The following is a 25,494-nucleotide window of genomic DNA, read 5'->3' on the forward strand; positions in this document are numbered from 1 at the left end:
ATTTAAAATTAATTACTTTACATCTCAAATAGAGTAAAGTTATGTTATTACTCAACAACTCTAAAATCATCAAAATTACTCAAAAAGTCTCAAAATTTTAGTATATTCTTTTATAACTCAATAGAGTTCTAAAAAAATGCTTAACAACATCTCTTAAATCTCAAAATGACTATAATGTGCCCAAAAATACTCTAAAGTGTTCAAAACTACTCTATTGACAACTCCTCACAAGGTGTAAATAACTCTACTACCCTAAAGGTTGGAAATTTAAGACAAATTTCTCAAAATTGACCCTAAGGTCATTGATGTCAAAATTTACTCAAATATCAGCGAAAAATTCCCTGAACTCGAAAACTGTCGAAATGCCTCAAACCGCCCGGACTTGCCGCCTACCCGGGACACAACACTTCTCTGCCGACATGCAATGTAACACCTTTCTACTAGCGTCGCCAACCTATGGAGTGGCTTCGGTTGCTGCCTCACGGCGAGGCCCGTCACGTGGCCCCTGATTTCTACGATCTTGCGATCGGTGGCTGCCGCGGCCCGATTCTGGGGCCGCCTCCGTGCGCTCCCCCGCCCCTTAAATTAGTTATTTTTTTAATTTCGTGAAAAAATGTCTGATTTTTCAAAAAACGAGTTTTCTGACTTTTTTTTAAAAATTGAGAAAAACACAAATCGTACATTTTCAAGAAATTGGGAAAATAGGTCAAACGAGGTCGCTCAAATTTCACAGACATCACAAAAACTCCAAAAAGGTATAACCCACAAAAGATATATATAATTCAACCAAACATATGTTCATATCACAACAAGTGTATCAATTAACAACAAATTATATTACGGTGACCATAAGAGATTTATCCTAAATCCCATTTAGTCACCAATACGATTTTGCCAAAATCCTATTTGGTCAAACACAGTAACACACAAAATAAAAATATTGTACGATCGATGCTGATGGGGTTTTGCCCAAACCCTATTTGGCCAAATATTCCACAGAATTACAAGAATTTAAAGAAAACACATAAATCACTCATAGCGTTGATGAGAGGGTAAGGAACTCTCACCATCCTGGTTGCCTATAATCACCATCAGTAAAGTATATTTTATTCCAAAAGTATATTTTTTAATTAAAATATAACACTTTATTTTATTTAAATAAATATTTAAGAAAAAATTTCAAAATATGAATTATTCCTAATAATTCTATTTTCTCCTATTCTGACTAAATAATTAAAATTATATAAACATCTCCAACAATTTAAATAATTCATATTTTATTTCTCCGCTCTCAAACTCTATAATCCTAGTAATTATTAAAATACTAAAATACCCTTAAATCTCCAAAACACCAGAATAACCCATAAACACACATAGACACTCCAAAAATTAAATAAAATATCAAATTAAAAGTTGGGGTGTTATAGACAACATTTGAGGCAAGTGACGTAACACCTTGCGCAATGCCTTCCTAATCACTTGTTTTCTAGGTCTATCGCTCTTTCCTCAAATACGCCCATTTTTTGGACAACTCACCTGAAGCATGAGAATGTGTAAAATGATGTGTGTCTAATCCATAACAGAGATAAATTCATGGGGAAATTAATCATTCTCTTCTAAATAATAGGGGATTAACTGTCCACTCCCGTGTTCTCTCAGAAGTGGTTGTTACTTCTTATGGGCCTGGGATCCAAGCCCAAAAACTCTTATAAATACCTCAACCTTGAAATTGACATATTTCATCTTACTTTTATGTATATACTAGATATACGAACATTATTATAAATAATATATTTTATGACAAAATTTTTACCTCACCCTACCAAAAACCGAGGTACAAAGTCAATCCGCGTCAAGTTTTATATTATTTTTTACTCCCTCCGTTTCTTTTTAAGTGTCGTTTTAGCATAAAGCTCTCCAACCAAGATAAATGAATTGTTATAATTTTTTTCCCATTGTACCCTCATTTTAATCCACCATATACTTTCTCTTTCTAAATAAAATTCATTAATATAAGTACTCATTAAATTATTTACTTCAAATAACTAATTCCATAATTTTCTCCACATAACTCTCTCTCTCTTCCGTTGCATTTTTCAACTACTCCTAAATTTTTGGAATTAATATTGCTTGCTATAGGAATACGTACTGCTTGCATTTTCATTAATGGCTAAAGGAAAACTTATTGCTTATTGTTTCAATGAATGGCTAAAGGAAAAAATATTCCCTCCAATTATTTTAATAAAAACTTAAGTTTCCCACCGAAAAATTAAAACCAGTAGTACATATAGTATGGTTTCATATTATAAGTTCAAAATATTTACAACTCATAAAATATGGATTTAGATAGTGATACAGAAACATCATTAACAAACCAACATATATTTGAGTTATATGAGTTTGATGAAGATAACTTAGAAGAGGAGTTTGAAGCAACCAATAATATTGATGAGTCCTGTGAAGATAACTTACAAGAGGAGGTTGAAACAAACAATGACACAGGTATATTTTTTAATTTCATGTGTGTTTGGTTACTTTTAATTCCTATAATTTATCTCATGTTTTTATCTCATGTTTTTATGTAAAATAATGGTGGAATCATAGTGTGGCGTAATTCAAATCTAAGTTTTGCTTGTTTCTAGTAATCGTTTTGTTTTTTTAAAAATTTACAGTGTATATTGCAGAAAATGTTGAAGCAGAACCTAGAGAAAAAAGAGATTAAGAATCTTAAGCAATGAAGAACGCATGTATATTTATCATGAGCTACTACAAAAAAGCGTTGATGGAAAATTACGTAAAGGAGCTACAAATGAGGTGGCTTCATCAAATTCGGTTCCTCTAAGAACTGTTCAACGTATTTGGAAAAGAGCAAAAGAAAGTGAAACACGTGATGTCTCTCATAGGAAGACAAAAAATTGTGGACGTAAGAGAATTTCAATTGATGAGAATCAAATTCGTGAACTTCCTTTCAGTCAAAGAACAAACATTCGATCTTTAGCTTTTGCGTTGAAAACCAATCCAACATCGGTGTTCAGGCTTATAAAATCAGGGGCTATACGGCGTAATTCAAATGCCATAAAACCACTGTTGAAAGAAGAAAACAAAATATCTAGGCTGGAATTTTGTTTATCAATGCTTGAAGGTACACCACATGATCCAATGTTTAAGAGCATGCACAATATTATTCATATTGATGAAAAATGATTTTATATGACTAAAAAATCCGAGAAGTATTATTTGCTCCCAGATGAAGATGAGCCATATCGGACATGTAAGAGCAAAAATTTCATTGCCAAAGTTATGTTCTTAGTTGCTCAAACTCGACCACGATTTGACTCAGAAGAAAATGAAACTTTTTCGGGTAAAATTGGTGTTTTTCCGTTTGTTACCCATGAACCGGCTATAAGGTCAAGTATTAACAGAGTTGCGGGAACAATGGTAACAAAAGCAATAACTACGGTAAATAGAGATGTGGTAAGATCATTCCTTATTGACAAAGTTCTACCCGCTATAAGAGAAAAATGGCCAAGAGATGAATTTGAGTCAACAATATTTATCCAGCAGGATAACGCAAGGACGCATATAAACCATGATGATCCTTTATTCCGTGAAGCTGCCACCAAGGATGGGTTTGATATTCGTTTAATGTGTCAGCCTGCAAACTCTCCAGATTTGAATATCTTAGACCTTGGTTTTTTCTCGGCTATACAATCATTGCAATACAAGGAAGCACCGAAAACTATTGATGAACTTATCAGTGCAGTGGTGAAGTCATTTGAAAATTTTCCTTCAATTAAGTCCAATCGTATATTTGTATCATTGCAACTATGCATGATAGAGATCATGAAAGAGAAAGGTTCCAATAAATATAAAATTCCTCATGTAAATAAGGAAAGGCTTGAAAGAGTAAGACAACTACCAATTCAAATTAAGTGTGATCCAATATTAGTACAAGAAGTCAAAAATTACTTAAACATGGAGTAATACTTATTGTAATTGGGATGTAGTCACATTTGAAAATTTCAAATAGAGTTTTTTTTTTTAAAATTCCTAAACTTTAGCCATAAAAAAATAATGTTCCTGCACGTAACAAGTTAAGTTCCAAAACTTTAGCAAATATAGGAATTCAATAAAAAAAAATACAATAAGAATGAACGTAAGAAATGCAGTTCCTAAATTGTATCAATAAAAAAAGCAATAACAAGGAATTCTTCTCCGTACTTATTAAGCAATAACAAGGAGTAAATAAAAAAAACAATAACAATGACTTCTTAAATAACAACTCCTATACCTTATGCACTTAAGCCAAATCTAAAATAGATACTCCATACTTAGTTCACAAATATTTTTCAATAAAATTTTGGAAGAAGTTTTTTTATCATCTTTTTTATCACAGGTCGAAACTCAACATGGTGGGAAGATTCTTTTCTGTTTTCTTCTTCTTCTTCTTCTTCAGGAAATTTGTTCAAATCAAATTCATAATCTGCCTCTTCATTTAAATCAAAATCCAATACAACTCTTGATAATACTTCATCTTCGTTGTCATCTTGTTCTTGTATCTTGTCAAAAGAGTCTTCCACTATTTCTCCTTCTTCTTGCTCCAATGAGTCTTCCACTCTTTCTTTTTTTTGAACATCCATGGAGTTATGTATGGGAATGAGAGTACGTATTAAGAAAGAGAATTTTATGGAAAATGTGGAGTGAGTTATTACATATATTAAGAAAGAAAAATTTATGGAAAATATAAAGTTGAGTTATTTAAATAGTAAGGGTATAATTGACAAATTGTAACATTAAAACATCAAAACGACACTTAAATAGGAACAAAAAAAATCTTCTAAAACGACACTTAAAAAGAAACGGAGGGAGTAATAAATATCACATATTCCCTCAGTTTGTAAATAAAACCGAGGGAAAAAATATTTCAAGACATGCTTTGAATCTCAACATCAATGGTTTATGTTTTTATTTCTTTAAAAGTGGTGTCTTTCTTTTTATTTTATTTTTAATTTTTAAATTAATGATCTATTCATTCGGTTATATTTAATATTCGAGAGATTAAATTATCATTTTTTACTATAAAAGCACTGGTTAATCAGATTTTACCCTAAACCTAACTTATATGTAATTGCTCCAAAGTCTTATGCATCATTCTTTGGGATGGATTGCAAGACATAAAAAATATTTGATGTTCTTCAATGTTGAACAAAATATTTTTTTCCCTTGCAATCTATATCTCATAATGATGTTGATGTTGTTGTTGTATTTTTATAATAACCTTCCTATGTTGTCAATTAAAGAAAACATTTTTTCTCTTTCATGTGAAAGCATTTCCCATGAAATTTTAAGATAAGTTATTCTCCAAGAATCCATTGTTAAACTCTTGATTTGTTTAAACAATTTATTTTAATATTTTGTGTAAATAATGTAAATATAAAAAAAAACTCCCCTCGATTTTTAACAAAAACTGAGAGGTGTGTAGAGCTTGGGTTGAAACATATATTTTTATTTTTTACTTAAAAAGAAACACATTTTACCTCAGTTTTGAGTAATAACCGAGATAAAATATAAGCATGTTTGTTCAATGTCTTCACTGTCCTTAAATAAATTATTATCGTCCATTTAATGAGTATCAACGCTCAAGATATTATAATTAGTGATCCTCGTGAACAGGGTCGTCCCAAATAATTTGGAGGCCCTGTTCTATTTTGAAATTAGGCATGTAATTGATGAAAATACAATAAATTAAAAAATTATATTTCATTTAAATTGTAAATAAAATTAAATATAGAGAAAAGATGATATAAAAATATTGTGTTAACATTTAACTCATCGAAATTTAGTTTTTCATATTTCTCCCCTCTTACAATCATCCAACTTTAGTTTTTCACATTTCTCTACTCTTATAATCCTTAATTTATTGAAAAGTTTATATCATTTAATGAAGACCTTTGAACAATTTCGACAGTGTTAATAACAAAATCATGGATGCGGTCATTTCTGCAATCAAAATAGTGTCAACATCGAGAATGGCACAAAACTACCAACATGATAAGCTTCCTCGTTTCTAAATATTCTTTCACAAGTAGTTGAAGGAAGATCGCTCTTAGCTAAACCATCTTTATTACACTTAATTTACTCCATATAAGAAGGAATCCGAAATACTTCTTTGATCACTAAAGGCTTGCTAAGATGAATCAAAATGTCAAAGTTCTTTAATAGCGGTGGAAAAATTTGTCGTTTTATGGGTGAGGTTGCCCACCAACATGACTTGAGCAGAAATGATGGAGATGCATTGTCTACCATACATCTTCTTGTCTTCAAATCTAGACTAATTATTGGTCTTCCAAACATGATAGAAGATGTTGACAATACAAAAAATAACCAACTTCATATTATAATATAAAATTGATATAGTAAAATAAAAAATTAAATTAGTGGGAAATTTTATAAAAAAGTTAGGGTAAAATAAGTTAAAAAATATTTGAAGTATACTAACTTAATTTACTATCTATTTAATAATAATTTAAATAAAATAATAATAATAAATTAACTAAAAATTTAAAACATTATTACAAAATAAAATTAAACTATGCAACTTTAAAAAAATATATAATATATATATATATATATATATATATATATATATATATATAATATATATATATATATATATATATATATATATATATATATATATATATCAAAATTTAGAAAACGGGATTTGAAGTCCCATGATGCCACAACAAAATTGTTCTTACCACCGCTTGGCTACATTAACTAATGTTATAATTATTGAAATCATATTTATATAATATTTGATTTTATATTTAATTAAGCCCATCTATTAAATTTGGGGCCCTTAAAAGCTGGAGGCCCTGTGCGGCGGCACTTCTCGCACATCCACGGGGCCGACTCTACTCGTGAAACCTAAAATCCTCATTATAAAAGCATTATGAATATTAAAATTTGATAGTAGTTAATCCACAAGAAACCCAAACGTTGTTGTGAAACCCTCTATGTTTAATCAGAGCGACATGAGATTTTACAAAGTAAAAGTATCAATGTGATAGATTGCAAGAGCGGAAAAAATTTAGGTTTATTTAATAAATGGTTGGTGAGAGTGTATTTACTTTTCCAAAGATTTATGTGATGGATTGCAAGTGTAACAAAAAATTGATTCAAGTTTTGTGTTCTAACATAATTCTTAACTGAATATTTATTTAACTTTCTTTTGTATCGTACATTTGATCTTTCTCGAGATCAATAAAATGAGGATCCTCAATATTTGCTCTTCTCCAAGATACCAAATATTTGTTTTTCACCAACAGTGATGACGATGAAGAATAATATTTTTACTTTAATATTTTGTGTAAACAATGTAGTTTATAAACAAATTAATTTATTAATATTTTGTGTAGACAATATACTGAGTATTATATATATATATATATATATATATATATATATATATATATATATATATATATATATATGTAAGACCCCAATTTTGTCCCTAAGATCCCTCATAGCATCATAGCATGGCATTGCATAGCCTCAAGGATCTTTGAGCATCTTGGCTTCCTTTTCCTTTAGGTGGGACCTCCTTGTGAGTGGTTTGAGATCACCAGGCATGCTTGAATTGTATATCATTGCTTTTCTTGTTTTATTCACTAACCAAAAGCACAAAAATATGTCATTAATATTTTTATTTGCAGCTGAAGCAATCACAAGTCAAGCACTTCCAAGAGCATCCTTTGTGCAAGAGCTGAGATATTTTCCTTGGTATAAAGACCACATGATCATTACAAAGAGCTTACATGAGAAAGGGTTCCATTTTGAAGACATTCCATCAAGAGATAAAGGCCCAAGTTCATCAATACATGTTCAGGTCATCTGAGGACAAAATAGTCAACTGTGCAGTCAATTGATGGCTTTGAGGTGGGGGAAATGATTTTAAACAACTCATTCATGTTCAAACAAAGTCCATTTGTCATTCTAAACATCTATCTTGAAGATTTTGAAGTCATGGCAAAAGTTTCCAAAAATGGAAAGTGACCTGTAATTTCAAGTTTCCAAAAATGGCAAGTTTCTGGTCCACTTTCAACTTGACTTATCAACAGCAAAGAAGCTTCAAATGGATTTTTGGTGAACATAAAAGTTGAAGATCTTTGTCTCCCCTTTTTAAAAAGTCCTATTTCATGTTCATATGATGATTGGTTGAGAAGTTATGGCCAAATGATCACAAGGTGTGCATGGAAGTTCAAAGTGACATAACTTTTGATTCAAAGCTCCAATTTGGTCCATTCTTTTTGCAAAATACTCCTCATGACCAATACTTCTCAAAACAAGCCTTGCCATGCATGAGAGAAGCTTGTATGCCCATTATTTCACATGTGTTCATTTTGGAGGGAATTTCCATAATTCAAAATTGGCTTATGATACAAGCAAAATACCAATTCCATGTTGATTATTGCTTGATTTTAAGTGGATTCAAAGCTCAGCATGGAAAAGATCATGTGTAGCATGTGCATGGGACCTTCATTTGCATTTTTTGCACTTTGATCCAATTCTCACTAATCATGTTTAAACAATGCCTAATTGGGATTTCAGTGTCATTAGCACACCATATAAAAGCCAAACCCTAATCTCAATTGCAGAATAACAGATTTTCAGATCTAGAATTTTCAATTTCCCTCCATTTTTCTCTCTCTTCGAAATTCAATTTTCTTCACACAAACACCAAATCTCTTTGCATATTCTTGCTCCTGGTGTAATTCTGAGCAAGAATCATCATCTGGATTGTTCAATTGAGCCTGAATTTGAGTTGATCAAGTGCACTCTCATGGAAATGGATTTCTGAAATTGAAGAGGATCTAGGTGTTTTCATCCAATTCCTTTTGCACAAAGCTTCAAGAGGAGTAAAGTGGAGTAGATCTGGAGATTTTGAGAGCCTGAGGACACGAATTCAGAGAACTGCATTTCCAAGTGAGTTGAAATCGATCATCTCTTTTTGCTGTTTTCTTGTTATAGAACTGTAGATCTCACTTAGCTGAGCATGCTGATATGATTAGAATTGAAAATGGATGAATATTGAGCATGTGGTGATGAATATAAGTTTTGTTCATGATAATGTTTTGCTTCGATCCGTGCATGTTAGGAGGAATTAGATGAAATGATCATGATATTTGGAATATAGGTGAGAAGAGCTTTCGATTGGTATATCATTTGATGATTTCTGGAATTTTTTCATGTTGACTCCGCCGGAGCTAGCCGGGGAAGACAACCGGAGCTACAGCTCCGACGTCTGGTTCGTTTTAGGGTTTGTCCACTGTGGCTGCTGACTGTGCGCTTGCCTGTCTATTCCATTGGCCATGAATCGTTTAACCAAGCCACGTTGTGTTTGACTCGCTGATGTGTGCTGATGACACATTAATGAAACGATGTGTTTCATTTAGCTTGCGTGTCTGCCATGTATGATGCTTGTGTGTGTGTTCCATAGGCCATGCTTTGTTTGACTGTGCCACGCGTTTGTTGACTTGCTGATTGTGCTGCTGATTGTATTAAGTGATGCTGTGTGTTTTAATGTTTGAATATGGAGCGTCTGATTGCATTTCGTGCTTGATCGTGTGGATGAGATTAATGCAGAGTTTATTTAAATTTTGTTTCCCTCCACATTTATTTTTAATATGTCAATTATTTTAGTCATCTTTGAAAAATCATTAAAAATTGAAAAACGATCCAAATTAACTCCAATTTTTTTTCATAATTTTGTTTTGATGTCTAGTTTTTTATAGTGTCAATTTCATGAATTGTTTGTTTCTGGATTTTTATTTTGAATTTTTGATTGAACATTGTGTTAATTTGACATGTTGCATTCAATGCTTTGTGAAATGCTATGTGTTGATCCATTTGATCTGAATTTTTGCATGCTTGATCTTCATTCATGATATGAATTTTTGATAACTGGTTTGAATATTTTCTCATATGCTATCATTGTTTTTGACACATGAAGATGTATGTGACAATTTGTGTCACATTTTGGACCTTGCATTTGTGCATTTTTGTTCACCTATCATTTGAACCCTTTTGTATCTGATTTTTTGCACATTGTTTGTTCATAACATGAGAAACTTGTATAAAAAATTTCAAAGCCTTTGCATGCTTTTCTGTTTTGATTTGGATTTTCTAATTTGGATGTCCATTTTGTGGTCATTTGTTGGTCTTTGCATAGCATGAGCCATTTGAGCTATTTGCTTTGTGCATTGATGCTGGTCCTTTTAAGGACATTTTCTTAATTGTTTGAATGTGCAATATGTGAAAGATTGAGTTCTGTTTTGATCATTTGGTTTGGTTTTGAACTTGGTCTTTGTACTAGTGTTTTGTACATGAACTAACCTTGACTTGTGTTTCAGGTTTGGACACTTAGCATTAATGGTTGAGTTGCTCACCTTTTGAGATGCAAATTGGATTGTGTTCTGACTTCTTTGTGTTTTGTAGGGATTTAAGTTGATGTGTTGAGCTCATTGCTTCATTTGATTGCTTGAACATTGCTCATTGAATTGTGTAACAGTTGGATGGTTTCACTGTTGATTTTCTGATTGGTTGTCTGAAATATTAATTGTTTAGCTTTTTGTACAGGTACATTAGTTGCTTGCTTTTAGCTCTTGCTTGAGCTTTGGATTGTGGTTGATACACCACTTAGGTAGTTATCTTCTTACTCCATGTAGTCTGGAAGTCCTGTCACCTTTTTGGCAGGCATTTTGCTGGAAGTCCTCCTTAAGAGGCTCTGTTTGTGTTTGTTTACAATTGTGCCAAAGACCTCCAAATGAGGCATGTGCTACTTGATAAGTCCTCCTAAGTGAAGAGGCAATTGACGGGTAAAAGGATTAGCAATCAATCCCCCGTTATTCAGTGAGTCGTTCATTATGCTCGCACTACGTGCTGATGCTCTTGAACATGTACCCAAGATCTTTGTCCAGTGTCTGTCAAGTGGAATAGGATCCCACTTTCAGGACCCCCACGCTTTCTTTATCATGAGCTCACCCAGGCCAGGGTTAAGAGCATGAGGTCTCATCCTCATTTCCATTTTTTATCAGCTTCACCCTAACTCTCAATGTTAGTGGTTAAGAGCTACAAACTACCCTTGTACAGTTTGGCTTGTTTGTCGAGGTTGATATGACCCCTCTTGACTAAAGCCTACCCCTTGGTTTGAAGCCTCTTGTATGTATATAGTGTGTGATGATCGTTTGCTTTTGCATGTCCGCTTTTAATATTTGTTTGTTGTTTGGAGTCGGATATAAGTCCATATATTGGCATTCTGTTTCCGTTTTATTGTTTGGAGTCGGATATAAGTCCATATATTGGCATTCTGTTTCCGTTTTGTGTTAGGAGTCAGGTGTAAGTCCATATATTGGCATCTTGTTTCCTTTCATTTGAGGATCTCTTTTGAGACTTGTGATATTTGCTTTTGCTTTGTGCTTGCTTATTCCAAAGGAACTTACTTGGATCATCAATATGATCTCAAGAGAGGAACTCCTAGTGTGGTTTTCATTTCATATCCATCACCCTTTCCTTCATTTCTCCATCCTAACCCAAACCAAAAACTTTTTGTGCAAACATTTGACTTGTTTTCAACATTAGAAACCTAAGCCTTATGCTTTTGATTTTCAAACTTTCTTTTCATAATACTCATTTTGAATTGAATCTTTAAGTCAATTTTGACCATTTTGTACATACTTCTGATTGATAAATATAACTCATTCAAATATATTTTGTGGTTTCCATGTCCACTTCTTAATCAAATTTTTCATAACCTTCAGCTATTAGGTTTGAGTTATCTTTGTGGTAGATGTAATACTCACCTTTGTCCTTAGTGATGGACAATGAGCCTTCCATGCTTATTATAGGGTTAACCCCTCACTAGCATGTTGAAGCTATCCTCACATGGTGGACTTGTGGTTTTTCAGGTTGAGTTTTCTCCCTTTGATAACAAAAGACCTTAAGGCTTTTGGACCAATCAATCCACTCATTTGTTTTGAAATTTTTTACCCGAACTACGAGGTTTTGATCCTAATCTTTTCATAAGAGGGTACGTAGGCAATGGGTTCATTCATCCAAACACAAAATGTAAATAAACTTGTATATTCTTTTCTCATCTCTTCAATCATGTTTGCACAAATAATTTTCATAAACAATAACCTTTGCAACAAGCGTGAAAAGGGCTCCCTAGGAGTACTTAGGATGCTTTGGGTGCCTAACACCTTCCCATAGCATAACCAACCCTCTTACCCAGATCTCTGTCTCTTTTACTAGTTTTGTTTGTAAAACTTTTTAGGTTTTTGTTCGCTTTCTACCCTTTCCTTTGGATAAATAGAAGTGCGGTGGCGACTCGACCTTGTATGATTTACCTTGGATTTAATCAATATCTCCAATGGTAACGAATACACCGCTACAATATATATTCCCATTGGTTTTGTTATCAAACTGAGATGTATATGTTACTAGTTTGAAAAATATAAAAAATTTATTATTGGGGTTCGAACACATGACCATTTAAATTAAACCATCAGTTATTTTTAAATTGAGGGGTAAAGTTCTCACTTTTCATGTCACCCTTCGTTACCTCGGCATTGTAACCGATGTGAAATCTATTTTGTGTCCGACATGACATATACTATTTGTAGTAGTGGAACCTCCTCACCTGCCTATGTGAGCTAGCTATAAACCCTACTACAATAAACCCTAAAAGCCTTTGAAAATCCTTAACCACTAGGGGTTGTCACGTATTGACTTTTAGCAAGTACAAAAATAATAAAAAATAATATGAGAATAACCAGCAAAAATAAGAGAGATAATAAGATAAATGAAGAAATCAAGCTACATATGCAAAATAACATAAAGAAATAACGTGCATAATAAAAAGTAGAAACACTAGGGGAAAATAGAACAAGAAAACAAGAAACTAAATAACACTACTACTTTGCACCATCATCACCATCCTTCATCATCTTTGTATCATTGGTGTGTGCTTTATAGTGAGGAGGAATGGAGATCCAAAAGAAAGAAAGATGCCTGAGAGCCTTTGAGTTATCCAGAAGTATTTTGTTGTTGTCTTGTGTTCTTGATAGGATTGGCTTGGGAAGAGCTTCATAAAGAGCTTATGAATGCGAAGGAATCTCAAAATCAAAGTCCTCTACGATATCCTTAACTTTTTCCATTTTAATCTTGAATATTTGGAAGAGCTTTAGTAGAATAATGTTATCTAGTATTCTTAGGAATGAAATACAAAAGAAGATAATAGTTCATGGTCATGAAACCTGCAGTTAGAGGTGTTATGTAGCCAAAGGTTGGATCAACTAAGAACATCTTAATAGTATATGACAACTCAATTTTTTTGTCCATGTCACTTCTAGGACCATCAAAGGATACAATAGTTGCCTCATAAAGTAAACCAACAAGGTTTTCAAAATCATCAATAGAAAGAGAGATAGGGGCTCTCTGGTTGGCAGCTCAAGAAACTTGCCCAAAATTTTGATATATAAACAACTTCTTAGATAGAAAAGCGGATTTCAAGAAGACTTTGTCTCGAAAATATTTATTGAAAATTATTTCTTGAGAGCTTCTTGAGAAATGTGAAAAATCAAAGCTTGTTAAATTAGATGGAGAAGAGCAGTCTTGCTTAGGCACCCTTTGATATTTTGTGAGAAAGATGAGTTTGGTGAAAATTATTTTGAAGAAGGGATTAGAAGATTACATAATTCAAATGAAGAAAAAAGAATGAAAAAATGTACCTTAGAATGAGATGAATTACCACATAGAAAAAATGTCTTGGAAAAGTCGTCATGTATTCTTTGAATTAAACTTTTTTTAGTAATGTCTTAGATCAAAATCAGGGAAATTATAGAGGAATTTAAGCACCAGGTGGTACATCACGGCTGCTCTTTCATACTATATGGTGGGCCTTATTCGTTAGGGATCACAAAATCAAATATTTGAGTTTGATGATTTTAAGAGACTCACTAAAAACTTCAAATGCTTTGGGGATTGCTTAAAAGAAACCAATCCCTGGATGGCCCGAGGGAGACTCCCATATAAGTTAAAAGATATAAAAGAGAATATGAACCCACTCTTGAGCATCCAGATAACGAAAGACTGTCTAATATGCATGAAAGAAATCTTAACAGTTGGGATGAAATTGTGACAACGTCACTATAAGATGATGCAAAATTTAATTTTTAAACCTTGAAAAAGGAAGAAAAACTTTCATTTTTCTAGAAACCACATCATACATAAGAAACATGGGTGGGGATAGGTATAGCAAATCTAGTTTGAGGAAGAAGGAGCTTTCGCGATCCAACACAAAAGGTTCCTCCTATATTGTGGCTATCTCATCTAATTTTGACTCGTCTGGACCTAAATATATGGATGGGGTCCCTAAATAACCATTGTCTACACATGTGTATCTTTCAAACATGGTTGAATCCATAATTATACTGTAAATTTCCAACATTAATGGTCATTCACAATTGATTGGTAAAGTCGCTAATCCAATTCCCCTTTGATTGACCAATAATATGGGCTTGAGTAACTTGAAAGACGTTAACTCTCCAAATAAAACAACACCATCATCAAAGAAGTGGGCGTGGTCGCATGTTGGAATGGAAACAAAATCAAACAAATAAGATAAATGATATAGCAGAGCAAGAATAATGTATTAATAAAGATAATGAGTGTATTTGATAAGAAATGTGAGGCTCCGATGGTGGTGATATCCCCAGGAAGTCACAAAAATCATGAAAGTTTGTTTTGAGAGAGCCAATAAGAGAAAGAACAAAAACAAGGTTGAGCAAGAAAGTAGAAAGAAGAGAAAGAAATGGTTTAGCCCTACATATACCCTTTAAATTGAATCATAAAGGTGAAGGGACATGAGATATGATAGAAAACAATCTAGGGGTCTATGAGATGTGTACAGGCTAGTATCTAGGTGCCACGTCCGTTGAGGGAGAATATGGTAGTTGAATGGTCTAGAAGGGGGATTGGATAGAATGTTCCCAAAAAGATCAATTTTCAAAATACACATTATTTTCAAAATCCGGGTTTAATAAAATGCTTAGAAACAAAAGAAAACACCATAGATGTAATTGGAATGATTACAGATAACGACAAGATAATTAGAAAATAGAATGTGGTCACTCTGAAATTATTAAACAATCAAGTAACAATTAGTCTAATTTGAACGTACACTAGAAGTGTATTCCAAACTTGTTTAATTAATAAGGATTCTATGGTCACAGTTTTCATGTTTAATCACCAAGAAGATTGTTTAGAGGTTTAGTCTAACACATACCTGCTTTACACAAGAAATTGCTACGAAAGCAGTAGATCTTAACTGCATGCAATTTCTAGAAAATAGAATGTCTATGCAAGAAATAAAAGAGGTAAGGTTATAGAAAGTGTACACAATATTTATAGTGGTTTGACTCATTCATTCTCGCTAGAGCTTAATCCATTCTTCAATGGTTTCACTATTGAAAATTTATAGGGTCTTCCACTTTTATGAAAAGTTAATACAAGAGCTTTTTTGGTACAACAGATAATCAACAATGCTGAACACTACAAGCCAATAAATTCCTTTAGTCAAACACATGTCTAAATTTATTTTTCCTTTCTGTTGCAGTAAAACATTGAAACGGCCAATCTTTCAAGATTTTCACTTTATCTTGATCCCAAAACCTTGTACCCAAAGATCCTACTTCAAGCTTCCGTTCTGCAATGACCTTTACTCAATCTTATTGGTCCCTTGTGTGAACCTTTGTTCTACCCAATAATGATTGGAAGCTCCCAACATCGTTCCACAACAACTTTTACACAATTCTACCGAAGTCTTTGATGGAGTATAGAGAACACTCTTTCTCTTTGCTGGAAGTCAATGTCCAGATAACATAAATACAAAACAATTATTTATCCTGATACACACAATAAAACTACACACACACAAAAATATTAGTTTCCCTAATATACCTTGAAATTACCACTCACGCTTAATTTTTAGAGTTGAGTACCACTAAAATGGTTTCTTGGTTCAAGGTTGAATATAATGATGGTTATCTAAAGAATATCACAATATAATCTAGATCATACAAGAACCATGTTCTAGAAATTTTTTCACACAGTTGAAATAAGGAGAAGAACACACACGGGCCTTTCTCAAGATTTGTGAAAATTATGGATTTTTTTTATCTTACTAGTTCATAAAGAACTTACTAGACAAGTTTTTATAAATGTGTAAGAATTATATATTCTCTGTTATATATAATCATGTAGTCTCTTGGAGAAAATAACAAAAATGATTTATATAGATGCTAGAGGTTAGGCACAAAAATGAGAGAAAAAGAATATTAAGTTGAGTCAAATCATACAATTATGATTTGAATCGAAGGAAAGAATGTTCTTAATCAAAATGATAAAATATTGAAATGGCAAGCTTTGATTGAATCATGATGTGATACATGTGATTCGAGTCAAGCAATTACTTAATTCGAGTCAAACAATTACTTGATTCGAATCATGGTTAATTTTTAAGAGTTTGTTTGGTCATGATTCGAGTTAAAGAGAATCATGAATCGAGTCATGGTATTTTCTGAATCAAGCATCAAAAATACCATGCTATAAGTTTTCAAACTTGTGATTCAAGACATACATATTTTGACTTTTGACTAACTTGTTCATGATAAAAATACATTGAAATAGATCAAATCTATCTTATTGAATGTAAGGAGTGACACAAACTACAATCTACAGCGAGTGATCAAATTAAAATCAAAACAATAAATCAAATTACAATTAAAAAAAAATATTACAAAAACATTAAAAAAAAGGATAACATTGTTACCAACATTGCTATTTCAATATCGGCAAGGGGTTATATCACCCAAAGCTCCAAACTATAATGATAATTATGATTCCTAAAGATAGGGGGGCAAAGACCGCTGAAGTCATATCACACTGATAGAGAGAAAAAATACTCTAAAAAGCTGAGACGAATTCTAAAGGAAACTCAATAGACAACTCTAATTTTAAGAACATGAAGTCTAACGCGCGTGAAGAAGACGAAGTTGGTCTAGCATGTCATGCCTCGGCTTCGCCGGCCAAGGTTTAGGGACTACTATTTTACAATTTTACAATGGCTAATATGCTAAGGATTGAGGACTCATATGTCTCATGGATAAGCCAAATCGTCAGATTCCATACACAAGTATATACATATCCTTAATATATACTACCTCATAGAATGTTATCTTGCAAACTATTCAATCAAGCAATCTAATATAAGGAATAAGGTGTATCCTAACTTTTTTGTGTTAATCTAATGCTCTAATGCCTTTAAAAAATAGTAATCCCCGATAAAAAAAATTAGTGTCATTGACATGAATCTATTTCAATAAAATAAGGAAATGTTTGTACCATCCTATGGCGTGCCCCATATTTTTGGAAATTCAAATATGTTTTTCAGAGATACATCTCCAAACACATATAAAATCTCATCAGTCTTCGTAATTTTTTATAATCACCCCATTTTGAATAAAATCTCGTTTGAAGGTATATCTTCGTATATTATTTAGAATGTATTCGGATATGCATATATGTAACACCCTTTGTAGTCATTTATGATGTCTTATTCACTGAGCTAGTTTATTTAAAAACTCAGCGACAAATTTGAAGATGCATCTCCGAAATTGTCAAGCGAAAAATTGGTTAAAACACCACCTTGCATGTTCTTGACCCTCGTGATCAAATGGAGTTTCTCCTTCAAAACTCTTAAAAAAATTCTTCCATTCTCAATCAACTTTTCAACATCAAAACATCATTCTTATATTTCATAACATCAAAAGGAGTAAAAGAAGAGTGTGTCTGAATATGCATATCTGAAATATGTGCATCAAATGTGCATCTTCGTAAACACCCTTACTTTGTAAAAACTAGAGTGTGTCGGGATATGCATATCTGAAATATGTCCTGATGAAAGGATATGATTTCTAAGGTTCAAATTGATTTAAAACTTGTAAAAATAAGGTATCTCATTCTATTTTCTTTACAAAAACCCGAACAAATATATATCTCCATCTTGCATTTGTGTATTTCAATGTCGCAAATCCCCGACTTTAATTTAGGGTCTCCGAGGACATAATGTTCGTCGATCTGAAATCCAAAATGAATACTCTCCTGTGATATCTAGAAAATCAGAGAGTTGTCAAACTCGAGTATCGTTCATCGTCGATTGACAACGAATGAAAGATATGATCCACCATGCTTGAACTGGAGACAGATGAGGATTTAAAGGTTATGTGGAGTATATTTTATCATTGCTCAACAAATGGTCTGATTGAAGTGGATGTGACAATTGTAAGATCAACCGAAGATATTATAAGGATGTTGCAACGTCCTGAACTGCTCGTTTGTAATGAAATGTAATGTTAAATTTATGTTAAGGTTAACGATTATCTATATAATGTTTATTCTTGTTGTTAACTTAGGTTGTTTTACCATTATTCTGTCATTGTTTCTGGTTGTTTGTGGTTTGAACTAACATGGCATATTCTAGAGATGCATCTCCGGAACACTTACTAAATATTGAATTAAGGATTGTTACTGAGATGCATCTCCGAACTCACCCTAATGCATATATAGGAATTCATCTCCGAATAAAATTTCAACAAAATAAATGTGTTTCAGCAATTTAATCTGATACGTGTGTGAAAAGAGTGTGTTCGGAGGTGCATCTACAGATTCTAAGAGCATTTGTAGTTTTTCACCATGGTGTAAAAGAACCTTATAAGGTGGGAAGAGTCTTCCTAAAATAATACTCCATCCCTCTCATGATAAGTGTTTATTTGAACAATGCACGGTTCTTAAGAAAATGATTAGATGTGTTGATTTTAATGATAAAATTAATATTATTTACTAAAATACTCTTATTAATTATAGATAATAGAGTAGTTGAATAAAGTGAAAGTTAATAATTAAGGGTATAATAGTGGAAAAATAATAATAAATGTTGCATTGATATTGTAAAAGGACATTTATTTTGAGACACAAAAAAAATAATACAAATGAGAAACTTTTTATGAGACGGATGAAGTAACACAATTACACAATCTCTGAGAGTTGGTCTAGTGGTAAAGACTTGAATCCTGTGAATAGGCTTCTCTCAATGTCTTAGATTCAAAGTCGGTCGCGAGGTCGAATACCAAAACTTAAAAAAAATATTTAAACGGTTTTCTTATTCTTATCGTGACTATTGTGTTTTAATAGTTGAAGGGTGTGAATTATAACTTTCGATTATCTTGAGATATAAATTGATTTAATAGTGAGACCAAAACTATGTTTTCTTATTTACTACATCAAATATATTTCAAGAATTTCTTAATGCACAATTAATATTTCTTAGCCACCAAGCGAAATTATTTAAACGCCCCTAGTTTCCGGTTAGGCATCTTCGGACGCACCAAATTCTAAAAGAACGTTGAAATATTCCGGAGATACATCTTCGTAACAATTTAAAAACATTCAATACATCCCACTCAGAAGCCATTATACACTTGAATTGGACCGGAGATGCATCTCCGAAAATATTACGGAGATACATCTCTGTAACGTCTCAGAACTTACTCTTTCATGTTATATTTTGTTTATCTGTATTCAAATGAAGATTTAAACCATATCATACGATCGAAAAACAAAAATCTACATACATAATTCTAGATGGTCAAAAAATGGCACACATAAATAAAATACCAATAAATATCAGAATAGCATACAATCAAGACCAATAAAGCAGTAAGACACCATTGTGCATGTTTGACTACCTCTCATCTACCTCCTCTGTCAGTTATGCCTCATCGGCCATCAATTTCACCTGTCCCCCCCCCCCCCCCCCCCGCGTCTCTGGTACATCAATGTCCCTTGTGCCTCTGCACAATCTCCATTATGCGACGACGCCTAGGAAAGACATCCTAAACATGATCTAGTTGTGTTTGCTCACCCTCTAGCATCTCCTAATGAGCTGGTCTCGACGAGTCTTCTGGAGCAGCTTGCACGATGTACAGATGTGACACCCTGAAGAACCATCTAATGTACCTTTCGACGTAGCTCCAGTCGTTCTCGGCTAGGGTAGTTTGTGCCTCCTCCGATACCATATGACTCTCATAATCATCAAACATATCATATATATGTATACATGTCAAGACATGAGGAGCAGAGACAGTAGGGTGTCTAGGAATGGTCTGAGTATAGTCGAGTTGCCGCATGACACGCTCAGACAGATGAGGAGCAACTAATAATACACTATGGCTAAACTATCTTAAATGTGATTTCAGCAGACAAACAACTAATACACTATGGTTAAACTATCTTAAATGTGATTTCTACTCATTTCTAATTCTAATCATTTATTTCTACTCATTTACATCAAAACTCAAACATTTATAAAAAAACTCGAAAAACTTACAAAAAAATTGATGTTTTTGATGAAAATGGATGATGTTACAGATGAAGATTGATATTTCCTTGAGTTCCCTTGAGCCTTATTGAATACAATTTAACTTAGTGTAGAGAAGAAATTTGAAAATTTGAAAATTGAACAAAATATTTTTTCTTCCCTTGCAATCTATCTCGCATAATGATGTTGATGTTGTTGTTGTATTTTTATAATAACCTTCCTATGTTGTCAATCAAAGAAAACATTTTTTCTCTTTCATGTGAAAGCATTTGCCATGAAATTTTAAGATAAGTTGTTCTCCAAGAATCAATTGTCAAACTCTTGATTTGTTTAAATAATTTATTTTAATATTTTGTGTAAACAATGTAAATATAAAAAAAAATGTTTTCCTCTCAGTTTTTGTGTGTGGAGCTTGGATTGAAACATATAAGCATGTTTATTCAGTGTCTTCACCGTCCTTAAACAAATCATTATCGTCCATTTAATGAGTATCAATGCTCAAGACACTGTAATTAGTGATCCTCGTGAAACCTAAAATCCTCATTATAAAAGCATTATGAATATCAAAATTTGATAGTAGTTAATCCACAAGAAACCCAAACGTTGTTGTGAAACCCTCTATGTTTAATCAGAGCGTCATGAGATTTTACGAAGTAAAAGTATCAATGTGATAGATTGCAAGAGCGGAAAAAAATTAGGTTTATTTAATATATGGTTGGTGAGAGTGTATTTACTTTTCCAAAGATTTATGTGATGGATTGCAAGTGTAGAAAAAATTTGATTCAAGTTTTGTGTTCTAACATAATTCTTAACTGAATATTTATTTAACTTTTTTTTGTATCTTACATTTGATATTTCTCGAGATCAATAAAATGAGGATCCTCAATATTTGCTCTTCTCCAAGATACCTAATATTTGTTCTTCACCAACAGCGATGACGATGAAGAACAATATTTTCACTTTAATATTTTATGTAAACAATGTAGTTTGTAAACAAATTAATTTATTAATATTTTGTGTAGACAATATACTGAGTATTTAATATATATATATATATATATATATATATATATATATAATATATATTATATATATATAATATATATATATATATATATATATATATTTCCCATCGATTTTGTTATAAAATCGAGATATATATGTTACTAGTTTGAAAAATATAAAAAATCTATTATTGGGGTTCGAACCCATGACCATTTAAACTAAACCCTCGGTTATTTTTAAACTCAGGGGTAAAGTTCTCACTTTTCATGTCACCCTTCGTTACCTCGGCATTATAACCGAGGTGAAATCTATTTTGTGTCCGACATGACATATATTATTTATAGTAGTGGAACCTTCTCACCTGCCTATGTGAGCTAGCTATAAACCCTACTACAATAAACCCTAAAAGCCTCTAAAAGTCTTTAACCACTAGGGGTTGTCACGTATTATTGACTTTTAGCAAGTACAAAAATAAAAAAATAAAAAAATAGGAGAATAACCAACAAAAATAAGAGAGATAATAAGATAAATGAAGAAATCAAGCTACATATGCAAAATAACATAAAGAAATAACGTGCATAATAAGAAGTAGAAACACAAGGGGAAAATAGAACAAGAAACTAAATAACACTACTACTTTGCACCATCATCATCATCCTCCATCATCTTTGTATCATTGGTGTGTGCTTTATAGTGAGGAGGAATGGAGATCCAAAAGAAAGAAAGATGACTTGCCATGTGACCGACCCTCGTGGTCAGATGCCTGAGAGCCTTTGAGTTATCGAGAAGTATTTTGTTGTTGTCTTGTGTTCTTGATAGGATTGGCTTGGGAAGAGCTTCATAAAGAGCCTATGAATGCGAAGGAATCTCAAAATCAAAGTCCTCTAGGATATCCTTAACTTTTTCCATTTTAATCTTGAAGATTTGGAAGAGCTTTAGTAGTAGAATAATGTTATCTAGTATTCTTAGGAATGACATACAAAAGAAGATAATAGTTCATGGTCATGAAACCTGCAGTTAGAGGTGTTATGTAGCCAAAGGTTGGATCAACTAAGAACATCTTAATAGTATATGACAACTCAAATTTTTTGTCCATGTCACTTCTAGGACCATCAAAGGACGCAATAGTTCCCTCATAAGGTAAACCAATAAGGTTTTCAAAATCATCAATAGAAAGAGAGATAGGGGTTCTTTGGTTGGCAGCTCAAGAAACTCGCCCAAAATTTTGATATATAAACAACTTCTTAGATAGAAAAGCGGATTTCAAGAAGACAAGTTTTTATAAATGTGTAAGAATTATATATTCTCTGTTATATATAATCATGTAGTCTCTTGGAGAAAATAACAAAAATGATTTATATAGATGCTAGAGGATAGGCACAATAATGAGAGAAAAAGAATATTAAGTTGAGTTAAATCATACAATTATGATTTGAATCGAAGGAAAGAATGTTCTGAATCAAGATGATAAAATATTGAAATGGTAAGTTTTGATCGAATCATGATGTGCTACATGCGATTCGAGTCAAACAATTACTTGATTCGAATCATGGTTAATTTTTAAGAGATTGTTTGGTCATGATTCGAGTTAAAGAGAATCATGAATTGAGTCATGGTGTTTTCTGAATCAAGCATTAAAAATACCATGCTATAAGTTTTCAAACTTGTGATTCAAGACCTACATATTTTGACTTTTGACTAACTTATTCATGATAAAAATGCATTGAAATAGATCAAATATATCTTATTGAATGTAAGGAGTGACACAAACTACAATCTATAATGAATTATCAAATTAAAATCAAAACAATAAATCAAATTACAATAAAAAAATATTACAAAAACATTAAAAAAAAGATAACATTGTTACCAACATTGCTATTTCAATATCGTCAAGGGGTTATATCACCCAAAGCTCCAAACTATAATGATAATTATGATTCCTAAAGGTAAGGTGGCAAAGACCGTTGAAGTCATATCACACTGATAGAGAAAAAAATACTCTAAAAAGCCAAGACGAATTCTAAAGGAAACTCAATAGACAACTCTAATTTTAAGAACATGAAGTCTAACACGCGTGAAGAAGACGAAGTTGGTCTAGCATGTCATGCCTCGGCTTCGCCGGCCAAGGTTTAGGGACTACTATTTTACAATTTTACAATGGCTAATATGCTAAGGATTGAGGACTTAGATGTCTCATGGATAAGCCAAATCGTTGGATTCCATACACAAGTATATACATATCCTTAATATATACTACCTCATAGAATGTTATCTTGCAAACTATTCAATCAAGCAATCTAATATAAGGAATAAGGTGTATCCTAACTTTTTTGTGTTAATCTAATGCTCTAATGCCTTTAAAAAATAGTAATTCCCAATAAAAAATTTAGTGTGATTGACATGAATCTATTTCAATAAAATAAGGAAATGTTTGTACCATCCTATGACGTGCCCCATATTTTTAGAAATTCAAACATGTTTTTCGGAGATACATCTCCAAACACATATAAAATCACATCAGTCTTCGTAATTTTTTATAATCACCCCATTTTGAATACAATCTCGTTTGAAGGTATATCTTCGTATATTATTTAGAATGTATTCGGATATGCATATATGTAACACCCCTTGTAGTCATTTATGATGTTTTATTCACTGAGCTAGTTTATTTAAAAACTCAACGACAAATTCGAAGATGCATCTCCGAAATTGTCAAACAAAAAATTGGTTAAAACACCACCTTGCATGTTCTTGTCCGTCGTGATCAAATGGAGCTTCTCCTTCAAAACTCTTAAAAAAATTCTTCCATTCTCAATCAACTTTTCAACATCAAAACACCATTCTTATATTTTATCACATCAAAATGAGTAAAAGAAGAGTGTGTCTGAATATGCATATCTGAAATATGTGCATCAAATATGCATCTCCGTAAATACCCTTACTTTGTAAAAACTAGAGTGTGTCAGGATATGCATATCTGAAATATGTCCTGATGAAAGGATATGATTTCTAAGGTTCAAATTGATTTAAAACTTGTATAAATGAGGTATCTCATTCTATTTTCTTTACAAAAACCAGAACAAATATATATCTCCATCTTGCATTTGTGTATTTCAATGTCACAAATCCCCGACTTCAATTTAGGGTCTCCGAGGACATAATGTTCGTCGATCTGAAATCCAAACTGAATATTCCGAAGACATAATGTGATTTCTACTCATTTCTAACTCTAATCATTGATTTCTACTCATTTACATCAAAACTCAAACATTTATCAAAAACTCGAAAAACTTACAAAAAATTGATGTTTTTGATGAAAATGAATGATGTTACAGATGAAGATTGATATTTCTTTGAGTTCCCTTGAGCCTTATTGAATAAAATTTGACTTGGTGTAGAAAAGAAATTTGAAAATTGAAGTTGAGTTTAAGTTTAAGTTATGTGAAATGAGGAAGGAGAAGAGTCTAACAAGATTTAACCTCCAAAATATTTCGGAGATGCATATTCAAAACGTGTTAACATTAACTGATCATTTTATGCGTCTGAAGATGCATCCCTAAAAACTGAGGATATTTTTTAAATTTTGTGTGATGCATAAGAAATATATGGGGTGCATTAAAAAAAATTAAAAATGTTTACAAGTAAATGTTGAAAGAAAAAAAACACAATTTCAACTTCTGTAAAATTTATTCAGAGTAAAACCCTTATATTCTTCACTTTTGTAATTTTTTATATATAAATCAGATACTATTTACACTTAATTGTTGAGATTAATCCTTTAATTTTAGAGAGTCATAATGGACAGATTCAAACCAAAAAGCTTCAGATTAAACTCAAAAATAGCTATTATCTCATCCAAATATTCTAGGTTAAAATATATGAAATCCTAAAACCAAAAGAATGAGCATATCCAGCCAGCCAATCTACAAGTATGCTACCATGTTCCCCTCCCTAAAGGCATAGGATATGCAAACATCAAATATTTA

At 32.2% G+C, this 25,494-nt stretch overlaps 1 protein-coding gene across 1 annotated transcript; it reads left to right on the forward strand.

Annotated features, from left to right (window-relative positions):
- The first annotated feature begins 3,210 nt into the window (after positions 1-3,210).
- LOC127094922 (uncharacterized) lies at positions 3,211-3,984 on the forward strand. Its single transcript, XM_051033681.1, has one exon. The coding sequence runs from the start codon at positions 3,211-3,213 to the stop codon at positions 3,982-3,984; it is 774 nt and encodes a 257-aa protein (XP_050889638.1).
- Positions 3,985-25,494: the final 21,510 nt, after the last annotated feature.

Source organism: Lathyrus oleraceus, chromosome 6 (genome assembly GCF_024323335.1).
Source record: "Lathyrus oleraceus cultivar Zhongwan6 chromosome 6, CAAS_Psat_ZW6_1.0, whole genome shotgun sequence".
In the NCBI taxonomy this organism is placed as follows: domain Eukaryota; kingdom Viridiplantae; phylum Streptophyta; class Magnoliopsida; order Fabales; family Fabaceae; genus Lathyrus; species Lathyrus oleraceus.

Bases quoted from the DNA above. Each gene is read 5' to 3' on its own strand.
- LOC127094922 (XM_051033681.1), top strand. From the start codon at position 3,211: ATGACTAAAAAATCCGAGAAGTATTATTTGCTCCCAGATGAAGATGAG.